Raw genomic sequence first — 14723 nt, forward strand, 5'->3', positions numbered from 1 at the left:
CTTAGGCTATTTCAACAAGTATATATTAAGTACCTACTATATACAGGGCACTGTGTTTGGTGCTGAGGCTATAAAGCAAAAATTAAAACCAAAACAACCATCCCTGCTCCCAGGGAGCTTATATTCACATATATGGCATGTATACAGCCAAGTAAATAAATAGCAGATATTTTGAGGAAGGAGGGAGTAACCGGGGGGGAATCAGGAAAAGACTGACAGAAGAGGTGACATGAGCTAAACCTTGTAGGAAACTAAACATTCTAACAAGCAGAGGTGAGGAGGGACTGTGTTCCTGTCATGGAGGGCAGCCTCTGCAAAGGCATGAGGTGGGAAACAGCACTCGGTTTGCAAGTAGGTCAGTTTGTCTAAGACTTAGAGTATAAGGAAAACTTTTGCATAGCATTTTACAACTTACAAAAGGATTCTAATTTTTAGAGAAGAGACTATGGGAGGCTTCCTTTAAATAGTTTTTCCCAGTGCATTTAAGTTAGGATTCAATTTATATTACCACCTCTTCAAGATGACAGCTATGGCACAAAATGAGGTACAACTATTCAGGGCATGGAAGGGCTGGAATGAGAGCAAAAGGCTTACTTCAGGAAAGAGTATTTAAAAGAAAAACAATAAACCAGAAATCCTAGAGAATGCCACTGCTTCCAAGCAAGTAAACTATTTGAGGAGCAGCAGATGCTGAGAGACTAAGGGATGGGATTAAGAATGAGCTGCCATTTGAAAAAGAGATGACTACATTTTTCTCTTTAGGAGTTGTATGTCTTCAGTGTACTCAAAAAGGTCTTTTCCCTGGCTATTTTCTCCCAAGGGTTAAGAAGCTACTGTTTGTCTGGAATACAAAGGGATCGACCTGCAAACTGTCCTGCTTTAAGAGTGACCCACATTAGGAGAAAATAGCAAGAAGGCATGAGGCTGAGTTCAAATTCTCATATCTGATTTTCTAGTTTGATAACAGTCCAAGGGTTGCTCACAGAGAGTGTTTACAGATACTATTCTCAGCTCTGGTCAATAATTTTCTGGATTAACTAACTCATCATGAATTTATGATGTAATAAACTTTCAAGCTATTTTAGGCTAATGGACATCACAAATGACTGTCACAGGCTGAACTGATGAGATTAAAAATAAAAGATGGGGAAAAAAGATATGGGTTCTTAACCTTTTGGTCCTACACTATGGGGAAAGGGATGGACTTCCTATTCTGGAAATGAGCATATTAATACTCTTATATGACTGGGATCTGAAATTAAGGGGAGCCACTATAGGTAGAAAGCATCCTATTTGGAATTTGTTTGGAAAGCCTACTATACTGGACTGGTATGTCAGATAATGACTTAGCCTTCAATAAGATGTAAGACTAATGAGCAGAATGGATATATTTGGACTTTTGGAGAAGATTCTTGTATCATTATGGACACAGAGGCAGTAATAAGAATGTGGATTTAGAGCCCGAAAGGCTTTTGAGGCTAGCTAGTCCAACCCCCTTACTTAATAGATGAAGAAACTGAGGGCCTGGAGAGGTTAAATAATTTGTCTAAGGTCACACCGATAGTAAATGGCAGGCCACCCTTTAATAGACTCATCTGGCAAGGAGCAGCCTTATGAATAGCCTAGCGTTTGCTAAACCAAACTGTATTCTGAACTGGTAAAATCTCACATCATTGCCTCAGATCATTCTGTCTTGGAGGTTCAGGGAGCTGAGTCTGAGAGCTTGTAAAGAGGAGTGAGCCTGGGACAGGGTAAATGAGGAGGAGGAGGGTGTAATTTAATAAGTGTATAAGTGTTAAGACACAGGAACCTATGGAGGTAAATGTTTCTTCGACTGGTTTTGTTATAGGCTGTTGGGAAACACTGACTCCAGCTGCCTTATTTTATAGATAAAAAACTTGAGGCCCAGAATAGGGGAATTCCTTTGCTAGGGATTACAAAGCAAGTTAGAAGCAAAGTCCAGACTTGGCTTCAACTCACTCCTTCTAATGCTCAGGCTGTGCTCTTCACCAAAATCTAAGGTTGCCTTCTTCAAAACAATATGTAGTTTCGGGGGCAGCTAGGTGGCACAGTGGATAGAGCACCAGCCCTGGAGTCAGGAGTACCTGAGTTCAAATCCGACCTCAGACACTTAACACTTACTAGCTGTGTGACCCTGGGCAAGTCACTTAACCCCAATTGCCTCACTAAAAAACAAACAAACAAAACCAATATGCAGTTTCAGTCTTTCATAAGAATAGTATACATTTATTATAAGACTTTAAGACTCACAGAGTATATTTCTTTCTTTCTTTTTTTTTTTTTTGGTGAGGCAATTGGGGTTAAATGACTTGCCTAGGGTCACACAGCTTGTAAGTGTTTAGTGTTTGAGACCGCATTTGAACTCAGGTCCTCTTGACTCCACGGCCTGTGCTCTATTCACTGTGCCACCTAGCTGCCCCGACAGAGTATATTTCTTACAACATTAGTGCAAGGATTAGTAGTCTGCCCTTAAGAGGCAGTTGTGATTTTGACCAGCAGTTTTCAAACTTTTTTGCTCCCAGAAATTGATGCAGAATACAGGAAAGTTGGGAGATTCCAACCTGTATATTATATTGAAATTGAAAGTGCCATCAAGTTTGAGTTATGCCTAGAGAAACTCTACTGTGGCACCCCATTTGAAAATGACCAACTGAGATCATGGAAAGAACCAGGTAGAGCATTATTCATGTGTGGTGCCTTCATGTGGTTTCAGAATTACTATAGGGCATCAAAATAGCAATAACTGGCAAGAAGGAGAAAGGGAGGAGTATAGTACTCCCAGATGGAGTAGGGGTAATTTTCTGGTCCCAAATGTTCCAATGATAATGCTCTTTGTAAGAGTCTGGAGAACTAGGGGCTGCTAGGTGGCTCAGTGGATAGAGCATCAGCCCTGGATTCAGGAGGACCTGAGTTCAAATCTGGCCTCAGACACTTGACACTTACTAGCTGTGTGACCCTAGACAAGTCACTTAACCCCAGTTGCCTTACAAAAAAAAAGTCTGGAGACCTAGATTCATAATTCAGTTCAGCCAGATTCTGTAAACATGTGACAGGTGTGATATGCATGTGATCTCCTCACTTGGAGCAGAGAAGCTTCTATATTTTTGACTCAATGATGATCACATTTTTCAAAATGTAAAAGACCTCATTCTGACTAATAAGGAGAAACTGGTTGCTAAAGTAGAAATGATAGAAACTTTGGGAGGAATTCTCTGAGAATTTATGGTAGATGAAAATAGAAGTAGTCTGATGTGCACCGTAGTTTTGGGAAGGCTAATTTCAAAGAATGTAGAGAAAGAAACCTTTGATCCCATAATCCCTTGGCCTAACATTCTTACAGGGGTGAGTCAGCCCAGAAAAGTTAGGCTGTTTTTAGGAAAAAGAATTGTGATGATAAAAGCAGGAATTATACTGGTGAATTGAAAAAGAACTTTCAAAACCAGAAATTTACCACCTTTTCTTCGTCATGTACCCCTTTGGCAATCTAGTTGAGCCCATTCCCAGAAGATTAGAGGGAAAATCTGCTTTGAAGGGCTCTCCCATGGAAGATGGATTAGACTTGCTCTGCTAGGTCTCAGGGCCAGGTCACAGTGGATGAAAGTTCTACTGAGGCAAGTTTGTTGTTCAGTGGTTTCAATTGTGTCTGCCTCTTCATGACCTCATTTGGGGTTTTCTCAGCAAAGAATCTGGAGTGGTTTACCATTTCCTTCTCCGGCTCATTTTACAGATGAGGAAACTGAGGCAAAGCAGGGTTAAGTGACTTGCCCAGGGTCACACAGGTAGGAATTATCTGAGGCCAGGTTTGAATTCTGGAAAATGAGTCTTCCTGACTCCAGGCCCAGCACTGATACAAGAAATACATCCTAACTATTAAAGCTGTCCAAAAATGGAATAGGCTACCTTGGGAGGCATTGAGTTAGTTCCTTAACACTGTAGGTCTTTAAGAGAAGCTTAAATGACTGCCTGTTCTTATGGAGGGGTTACCTGTTGAGGCCTAAGTGACTTTGGAAATCCCTTCTGACTGTGATTCTCTAATACTCTGTAGGGATGTAAGGAAGTAATGAATGGTCAAGTGAATGTAAGCCACTGGTTGGCAGGGACAATTATTTTTTTGGGGGGAGGGTCTGAACTTTCAGAGTCCAGCAGAGTTCCTAACACATAGTAGGCCTTTTAAATGCTTGTTGAATCATATTGGATTAAAAGCATTATAGAGAAAGGGGGTCTAGGGAGGTGTCACTAAGCAGTATGAGAGGGCAACAAAAAGGCATTGTACCTCTAGGAAAAAATTGTAGAAGGTTGTAGGCAAGAGCCCTGGAGACAAATGTGACTCACATCCAGGAGCAATTCAAGGTTCAAATGAGATAATGGAGATAAAGCATTTCATGAATTTTAAAATGCTATGTAAACATTATTACTATTACTATTATTAATATTATTAGTCTCTAGTCACCAGCTCCCAGGCATGGGACGACTTCATTCCTGGAGCCTTCTATTGCACTCCTGCTAAACTCAGACAATGTTTATAGAACAATATGGGAGTGTGCAGGTAAATGTTTAACACCCACGTTCTTCCCCCCCCCCCAAAAGTCTGCACTTAAACTTTTAAGTTTAATCTGTACTTTTAACACTTTCTTAAGTCTAGACAATCAACAAAACAATAAAACAAGCCCTGATTTGTAGGTTGCCAATTTCTGAGCCGTCAATCCTCACATTAAAAATTGAACAATTGAGTCTTCTTTCTGAGCCTGTTAGAGCTGGCTCCAGCACACCCCTGATGGTATCATCGTTTGTTTACAGTGATTCCTGCTACTAAGCAGCTCTATTCCTCTATGTGTTGACTCATCTGGTGAAGAAGAAAGTCAACTCAAAGTAGGGGTCAGGAGACTGAGTGTCTAGTCCTAGCTCTGTGACTGACAAGCTGTGTGAATTGAAGCAAACCGCCTCCCCACGGTTAGCTTCGGTTTCTTCATTTGTAAAATATGGGGTAGGTGAGTAGAACTAGAGAGATGATTTCTAAGGTCCCTAACAGGGTCAGCAGTCTGCATCAGCTTCATTTACACACAATTCAGATGATTTAATTCAGATGTTTGTGTTTGTGGCTATTTGGATGAAAACACACTCTCAAAAATTCCCTAGCATGAGACACAGAAAAATTGACGCTTGACACATGTAACAACTCATATTAACATAATTATCCTTATTGCTACAAAAATAGAATCTCTTGGTGGTTACTTTCTACCAGGAAGTTCTGGTTCTTACTTTTTGAGGGGGGACCACTCCCTCTAGTGGGCAGTGGTGGAATTAGAGGGTTACCCAAAATTCACCATGATAGAATGCTAAGGAGCCTTAGGCTAGGTCATCCTAGCTAACCCCCTCAATTTACAAAGGATGAAACAGATGCCCAGCAAGGCTGATTTATTTGACTATGTTATATAACAACTTAGAAACAGAGCCTAGTTTACCAGACTTCCTTTAGGATCCAGCAAAGATCCCATCTTCTTGCAAGAAGTCTTTCCTGGTTTCCCTTAATGCCAGTGCCTTCTCTCTAAGAGTATCTCTAATTTATCCTGTATATATCTTGTTTGTATGTACTGCTTGTATATTGTCTCTCTCTTTAGACTATGAGCTCCTTGAAAGAAGAGCCTCTTTTTTTCTTTCCTCAAATCCACAGTACTTAGTAGGTACCTGGCACACAGTAGGATCTTAACAAATGCTTGTTGAGTTGATCCACTGATGCCCAGCTCAGTTCCTTTTAAAGAATACTGCACCAGTCATTCAGAGGAGTGAGAAATATGAAGCAATAGAGAAGGCATGGATGAGCGAAGGGGAGAAACCTACAAAGAAAAAGAGGCAAAGAGGAGGAAAGGCATCCTATTGCCCATGTGAGGAAGGCCTACTTCTTCTTCTTCTTTTTTTTTTTTTTGGAAGGCCTACTTCTTCATGGTTGTAGCTGGTTAGTAGTAAAATTTGATTTCTCTAAAATTTTCTTTCCTTCGAAGAAAGTTGTTGAACAAGTAGAGCTGGATTAGCTGGATTATTACTTAGATATCCTTTAGGAAAAGACCGTTTTGTGGAGAGCCAAGTTTCTACTGTATTTAGAGAAGGCCATGTGCTTTTAGCATCTTGCTGTCTTGTCAAAAAAACTCAGTGTTGGAGTGTTCCCAAGACATCCCAGAGCATCCCCTCCATCCTGCCTGTAGGGTTGTTGTATGTGATCATGGCTAAGCACTCTGCAGCTATTGAGTAAGGGAGCTAATATGGACTTTCCTTATCCCAGAAAACCAACAAAATCTTCCCAAGGTCTCACAGCTGTGAGCTCATCACCTTTGCACTCTTCTTAGGGGCTCTCATTAAGCTTTGGAGGGCCAACTCACTAAAGCTTCTCCTTGTTTACACATCTCAGGTTATTCTTGGGCTGGGCATTAATCCAGTAAAGTAGTTCTAAAAGTTCAAAGACTTAACAAAAACATAAGATTTCTCCAAAATGCCAGTCTGCCCATGCCACCCTCACCACCAGTCAAAAATTTTCAGTGGCAGTTGGTGATCTCCATTCTTTTTTTTTTTTTAATTTTTGTGGAGCAATGAGGGTTAAGTGACTTGCCTAGGGTCACCCAGCTAGTAAGTGTCAAGTGTCTAAGGCCAAATTTGAACTCAGGTCCTCCTGAATCCAGGGCCAGTGCTTTATCCACTGCACCACCTAGCTGCCCCCAGCACTTGGTGATCTCCATGATCAAATAGAAAATCTTCTTTTGGTATTTAAGGCTCTTCACAACCTGGCCCTTTCCTACCTTTCTAGTCTCCTATTTCACTCCCCTTTGTGTAATCTATAATCCAATGACACTGGCCTTTTTGCTATTCCTTCCTTGCCTTTTCACCAATTGTCCTAGCCCTTCCATCCCCAATATCCAAGAAGGAATATTCTTCCCTTCTCACCTCCACATCTTGGTATTTTTTATGACTTAGTTCCAATACTATCCTCTTCAAGAGGCTTGTCTGGGTACCTCCCCCCCCCCCCCACTTCTCTCTGAGAGGACTTTCTATTTAGTCTGAATATATCCTCTTTGTACTTAGTTGTTTTCACATTGTTTCCTCCATTGGAATGTAAGCTTCTTGAGGACAGAGATTGGGTTTTGAACTTGCTTTGTATCCCCAGTGCTCAGGAGAGTGCGTTTTAATAAAGGCTTGTTGACATACTGATATATGAGCCTTCTCTGTGTGATTGCTTCAGGACTCCTGGAAATTGAAAGGAGTATATACCAACAAAAGAAACCAACATGATATGAGTTACTTGTATTGACAAATAACACACACACACACACATATATATATATATATATATATATGTATTTTTATTTAATTTGTTAAATTCTGAATTTAGCAAATAGATACATATGTGTGAGAGAAAATGTTTCCATACACAACGTAGAACAGAAAAAAAAGCCAGATTATATGAATAGATCTATTTTTATAAGTCACTTGACAAGAAACATATGCTGAGGGACTTTTAAAACAATAAGCATATTTTGTGTACCATGTAAATAAAATAGTCCAACAGTACTCAGTTCTATTGAGTCTTATTGGATCCTTAGCCAGTCTGTCTCTCAAAGCACATATCTACTGGAAGGTAGGAGAGTCTACTTCTCAAGATTCCAGAGTCATATTTAGATTTTTCTCCAAGCTCAGTCCCCTTCAGGCCACAGAATTTTGAGTTTTATTCTTGAAAGAATCAGAACTCAGGAAGACTATTTTAATTGTGTTATGCCAAGAGAGACAAACCAACTCGGACACATTCAGGGATCAAACGAACTAACAAATTTTAATGAAGGATTTTCACGATTAGTAAAAAAAACAAACCAAAAAAAACCTAGAGTACTGGATTTTGAGTCAGAAAATTGAGGTTTGAGGCCTGATTCCCACTGTATTTTATATATATATATATATATATATATATATATATATATATATATTTTATTTATTTTTTTTTGCAGGCAACGGGGGTAAAGTGACTTGCCCACGGTCACACAGCCAGTAAGTGTCAAGTGTCTGAGGCCGGATTTGAACTCAGGTACTCCTGAATCCAGGGCTGGTGCTTAACCACTGCGCCATCTAGCTGCCCCCCCCACTGTATTTTAGCTGAATGACCCTAGGCAAGCAACCCGGGCCTCAGTTTCCTGTTCTATATAGTGAGATTACTTGGACTAGATCAAAGCTTCTTAAACTATGGGTCTTGACCCCATATGAGGTCATGTAACTGAATGTGGGGGTCGTGGAAAATTTGACAACAGTAAAAGGTTATTTATATCTATTTTATATACCTATATACCTGGGGCCATATAAAAATTTCTTGGACAAAAAGAGGTCATGAGTGGCAAAAGTTTAAGAAGCCCTGGACAAAATGACCTCGAAGGTCCCTTCTGACTCTAAAGGTCTATGAAATAGTTGTTCTAAGCTTTCCTCTTTCTAGACAAACAACCAAGGCTTTACCAGTTTAAGTCATATCCATGAAATAGGGCTCCATACACCATTTGTAGGGCCCATCCTATTTCTCTTCTGAGGAACAGACTCTCCATAAGCCTCCTCTCAATGCTTTCATGGCTCATCATTTTGATTGCTTTGAGTATTAGTGACATGTTGCTAAACATTCACTATGAGTTTATGTGAAAACCTTTGTCATCTCTTCACAGTGAGTGATGTACGTTCACTAAGACATTCTGAGAAGTGGATTATTTTTTAACAATTTGTGCGTAGTTTTTCCTGTAATTAGAGATGTGTTTGCCAGGGAATGGTGGCTGCCAAGTAGTGGGTGAACTGAACACATCTCCATGAGATTACCGCTATCTGCTTTGGGAGCATTGTCAGAATTTACTAGGACGGGCCCTAGATGGTGTGGGCCTTTGAGAACCACTCCTTGTGTGGTGTTGATAGAGTTGTGCTTCTTTATGCTCACATGTGACAGTATCATAGAATCTTAGAGATTATCTGGTCCAATACAGGAATTTCCCTCAAATCATCCATGATAGATGAGTATGCAGCCTCTTCTTTGAATACTTTTAGTGATCTGTGTTTCTTCCTCTTTACATAACCATCCTCAATTAGGCCCTGAACTACTATGATCTTTTCTTTAATGATGTCCTTCTCCCAAGACCTCTTCCCTTGAATTCATTTTCATATACATATTTCATATATAATTTTCCTCCCAAGCCATATCCATCTACCCTTCAAAAATCTAGTCCTCTTTCCTCTTATTCTCTGTTATTTGTTTGATCCTCATTATCCCAACTCACTTGATCCTCATCTCTATTTACAATCAACCTGCCAACTCTGCCATGAGGTATAGAAATCATACACCATTCCTGGCTCCTTTTGCACAGTTCCCTTCATTTCCTAAACACAGTGTAAATGACCAAACTGAGGTAACATCATCTCCTTCTCAGCATGTCCTTTTATAATCTCTATTAATTTTCCATAGCCATGGTAGATATCTTCTTTTTTGGAATTAAATGCTATATGAAAGTGGAGTACATGGTCATCCCAATTTTTAGGGGTGGTGGTGGAAGGAGGCAGTAGATGTGGTCTGAAACCATCCTGAAATCTTCAAGTATGTATAACGATAATTAAGACAAGTCATCTTATTTCTACTTTCCTCCAGTTGAAATAGAACATAATCTATTCACTCCCTTTCCTTCCCCCCGACTCATTGTAGTAGTTGTGTTGTCTATTCAGGCACCTAAAATACAGAGACAAATGTTGGTTTGCCATGTCTTTATGGCTGTATAGTATCCTGGAAAGGGATGATGAGTTAAGTACAGTCTGACAATGCATTGGCTGTTGCATTTTTCAAGCCTTTGTGGAATAATATAGAAAAGAGTCATCCTCTCTTCCCTGCCAACCTGAAGACAATGATGGTGAATGAACGTTAAGTCCAGCAGACTTTTCACCTTAAACTGACCTGAATGTGGGCAAAAGTCGAGAGTGGGACAAATATCAACCAGCAACATGGGTTTTTCACTTGAGTGAGCCCTTTAATAGTTTATTTTTCTTTTTATGTTGATCAGTAGTAGTAGAAATCCCATCATTTCTGCTGGAAATTGTCATGATACTGGAAAAATGAATGCAAAAGTCACAAAGACAGGATTGCCCACAGTTTCGATTTTCAAGGTCTAAAACAGGAAGTAAAACAAAGGGAGGGTTTAGGATGGAAGCAATAGTTCCATAAAGGAAAAAAAATAAAAGGAAAGCTCCATCTTTATCAGCATCAGGCAAAACTCGTGTTCCTTCTGCTAGTGGCTTTTATGGTCACTATTTCTACATCTTAATTCACATGCCCATAGGTTCCTACCAGAACTGCAATCTCATCAACTGCACATGGAACTGTTGCTAGACAACTGTTCACAGATCATTTGAAGCTGATGCATTCATATGTTGGTTTCTGTTTAACTAAATAGCTGGATATATGCCAATATAGAGTTGATCAGAACGAACTAGGGTATCAATCATACCTCTCAGGGTACTGGTTCTTTAATTCTAGTCCTGTAAGTTCACTCACCTTAGTTTCAATTTGCATTATTTCCCCCCAAATTATCATCCCATATTTTTTCTTTCTTTTTTTTTTTTGAGGCAACTGGGGTGAAGTGACTTGCCCAGGGTCACACAGCTAGTAAGTGTCAAGTGTCTGAGGCCAGATTTGAACTCAGGCCCTCCTGAATCCAGGGCTGGTGCTCTATCCACTGAGCCACCTAGCTGCCCCAATCATCCCATATTTTAATCAGCCCTATTATTGCTCAGTTAACCCATGTATCAATGAACCCTTGGAATCCCCATTCTATTCTCCACAAGTTCCCTGAAATCCTCAAATTTCTAACCAATATCCACTTTCCTTGGTATTTACTTCTCCAGATCTTTTTACAGATGGGGATCTTGAGGCAAAGAGTGTTAAGTGACTTGCCTGGGGTCACACAGCTAGTAAGTGTCTGAGGCTGGATTTAAATTCAGGTCTTCTTGACTCCAGGTTGGGCACTCTTAACTCCTGCACCACCTAGTTGCCCCTATTTCACCCCTCACTTGAATTGAAACCCTGCTTGCAGTCCTCACCAGTGGAGGTCATTGCTTTATCCACTGTACATGTTCTTGTTCTCTATGAACACTTCCAGTCCATTTCCCTAATCTCATTCCTCAATAATCTCTCCTTTTTTTGAAGCATATGCCATCCATTTATGCCATCACTCCCCATTTCCATTGCTAGCTTTGACTCCATTCTTTGTTCTTGTATTCCGAGGGTCTAGCACAGTGTATTGTGCATATAAGGTATTTAAAAATATTTATTATTTGGAATTGCTGCTGTCTTTCCACTTCCAGGTAATTTCATAGCTAATAGAATTTAGAGCTAGAATGGACCTTAGAGACAGTATAGTCTTCATTTTAGTACATGGCTCATGGTCAACTTCTCTACCTCATCCCATTCCATCATCCTTAATGGCTTATTCCAGAATAGCAATTCTCTCAACTTTCTTCTCTGCGCCACTTTTGGCTATTTGCTAACGTAGTTATGCTTTAGACATATTGAAATTTGTAGAGCTTGGAAATTATATTGTCTAACTAAACCTCCTATTCTTCTGGCTCTTCCACTAAACCTAGTCCCCATACTTTTGTCACTTGACTCATCCCTATTCTCTTAATCTATCCCTTGCTTCAACTCCATGTGTCTCTATACAGTTTTTACACTACTTTAAAGTTTCACTGGCTGCTACCCTCCAATCCCTTGACTCCTTAACCTATAGGGTGCTCCAAATGTGAATTCTTTTATCTCAGTATCTTCCACCTTCTGATTTCTCTAATTTTGCTCCAGGCTATTGATTGGCATTGGAAAAAGTCACAAAATTGAGCTGATTTCACTCAATACAAATGTATGGTACACAACCTCAGTGGGCCTCTTTTGCTTCTACATGACAATCTTCTGCTATATCTTTATTGATAGCCTCTCTCATTCTCCAGAATGACTATTTAAAAATCTTTTTCTCTTTTCTCTTGCATCTAACCCTCTCCCTACCTCAACCCCACACTTATAGAAGAGTCCTTTTTCACTGAGGTAATACTATAACTTCAGTCCCCACTCAACTATTCCTCAGTCTCACTCTTTTTTCTCTCTCTCTATTTAGAGAAGAGATATCTCTATTCTTCACTAAGGTTAATCCCTACACTTATTTAACCCTATTTCCTCCCGTTTCCTCATTGACTTAATTCCAACAATTATTTCCTCCATCTAACGCAACTTTCATCTCATCCCTACTATGGGCTCCTTTCCACCTGCCTACAAACATTGTTTGAAATTACCCTATCTAACCACAATCTGCTATTCATCCACCTCTCACATTTTTTTCACTAAACCCACTCTTCATACTTATCCCAACCTTAAAAATGATCCTTCTACTCCCCCCAGCTGCTATCCCACCTTTCTCCTTCCTTTTCATTATTAAACTATTTGAAAAATGGGTCTACACAAAATACTACTGCTTCCAGACTTGTCATTTTTTTCTTTGACCACTTGAAATTTGGAGTCTATTCCCACAACTCTGCTGCTCTTCTCCAATATCAACAACCTACCAATCACCAAGTAGAATATACCTTTTTTCCTCAATCTTCATTGTCTTTGACCACTCAGCAGCTTCTGACACAGTCACCTGAGACATCACATTCTCTTAGATTTCCTCATTGTCTTCCTGGCTCCTTAAAGTGACTATTTCCCAAGGAGCTATCCTTGGTCCTCTTGTTCTCTTTTTTATACCCTTTTCCCTTGGCAATCTTGTTTATTTTCATGGTTTTTCTCCAGTTCTGACTTCTTTCATTGACTCCAAACCTGCACCTCCAACAGCCTACAGGACATCTAAACCTGGATGTTGCTACTAACACCTCAAACTAAACCTGTCCCAAATTGAATTTTCTATTTTTCCCCCTCAACGTGCTCTGACTTCACTACTTACGTTACTGGTGCTATTATTCACACAGTCTCCCATGTTTAAAATCTTAGGTCTATCTTTAATTCTTCTATTTCACTCATCCCTCATATATTATCGATTTTCAAACCTATTGATTTCACCTCTGTAATACTATCGATATTTTCCTTTTTTTTGTATTTGTACATCTCCGTTGTCACTACCACAGTTCAAGTCCTCATTACCTACCTGCCTGGATTTCTGCAATAGCCTTCTCAAAAGTCATCCTGTCATGATTGTCTCCCTTTTTTTCTAGTTCACCAATATAACCTTCATATCACTGCTAAACTAATCTAATTTATGCCTAGATATATATGTTCACATCACTTTAAAGTTCAACATTTTTCAGTCTTCTAATTTTCTATTAAGTAAAGTTTTTAAAAAATGTCTTTACCTGGCAGTCAAGACATTACCACTTTCTGGTACTATACTACCTTTCTAATCTTACTTCATATTAATTAATCTTTTCTAATAGTTTTCATTCTAGCTAAGTACTTTATCTTTCTACACTCTCCCTCCTCTGAGTCTTTGCTTGCACTTTTCCCTAATGCTGGAATGTCCCCCTCCCCACTTCCTTTTGCCTTTTGAAATCTGCTAAAGTCCAAATCAGTTGTCACCTGTCTATGAAGCTTTCAATGACTCACCCATCAATAAAACCTGTTCCTCTAGCCTCATACAAAGCTTGGTTTTCCAGTATTGTAATTGACTTATCATGTAATATTGTCCATCTGTGCGCTGCTCTTCCTTCTGTCCCACCAGACTCTAAGATTCTTGAGGGTAGAGACCTTATCATACCTGATCTTTTTACAGAGGTTAAAAAATGCCTAGCATTTTTTTTCCTATCACACAGTAGGTAACATTTAGTGAATGACTGACTGACTGACTGATTGATTGATTAAATAAATGAATAAGGGAGTGCTACTTTATTTGCTAATAATAGAGGTGATGTAGATGAAATTCAGGGCAGCTGGGTAATTTAGTAAGGGAGTACTGAGCCTGGAGTCAGGAAGATTCATCTTCCTGAGTTCAAATTTGGCCTCAGACATTTATTAGTTGTGTGACCCTGGGCAAGTCACTTAGACTTGTTTGCCTCAGTACATTATCTGGAGCTAGAGAAGAAAGGCAAATCACCCCAGTATCTTTGTCAAGAAAACCCTATGTAGGGTCACGAAGAGTCAGACGTGACTAAAAAGACCAGATAACAACAAATTAAATTCTGGACCTCTATGCCAAAATTTGCCTGGGGGGTGGGGTGGGGGTGGGTTCCTCTTGTTATTTGTAAAATTTATAGTGGTGAGTACTCTTCTCACCTCCCTAACCCCACACATTTATTTTGTCTTCTCATCCATATTGCAAGGACAATGAAAGGTTAGTATGTACAATGGTGACCCTCATATCTGGGTCCTGTATTGAGTGTGTCTACTTTGGATTATATTAAATGATGCTGGCCACTCATCATTTGAAAGGTCTCCTGATGTTGTACAGAGATGGCTAGCTCAAGATAATTGAGAAAACTTTACTCCATAGGTAACCACCAACTTCAGAGTTACAAAGGTGATGCTAGGTGGTACAGTGGGGTGCTGGACTTGGAATTAGGAAGACGAGTTCAGATCCTGTCTCATCCACTCACTAGCTGTGTGTCCCTGGGCAAATGACTTAACCACTTAGCCTCAGTTGCTTCATCTGTAAAAGGGAATAATAATAATAATAATA

At 39.7% G+C, this 14723-nt stretch overlaps 1 protein-coding gene across 1 annotated transcript in view; it reads right to left on the reverse strand.

Annotated features, from left to right (window-relative positions):
* Positions 1 to 10112: 10112 nt before the first annotated feature.
* BTBD16 (BTB domain containing 16) overlaps positions 10113 to 14723 on the reverse strand; it is a 106587-nt gene continuing 101976 nt past the window's right edge. The window contains exon 15 of the mRNA XM_043988322.1: positions 10113 to 10181. Coding sequence (XP_043844257.1) covers positions 10113 to 10181 — 69 coding nt within the window. The remainder of the gene's footprint in view (positions 10182 to 14723) is intronic.

This window comes from Dromiciops gliroides, chromosome 2, assembly GCF_019393635.1.
Source record: "Dromiciops gliroides isolate mDroGli1 chromosome 2, mDroGli1.pri, whole genome shotgun sequence".
Taxonomy (NCBI): Eukaryota; Metazoa; Chordata; class Mammalia; order Microbiotheria; family Microbiotheriidae; genus Dromiciops; species Dromiciops gliroides.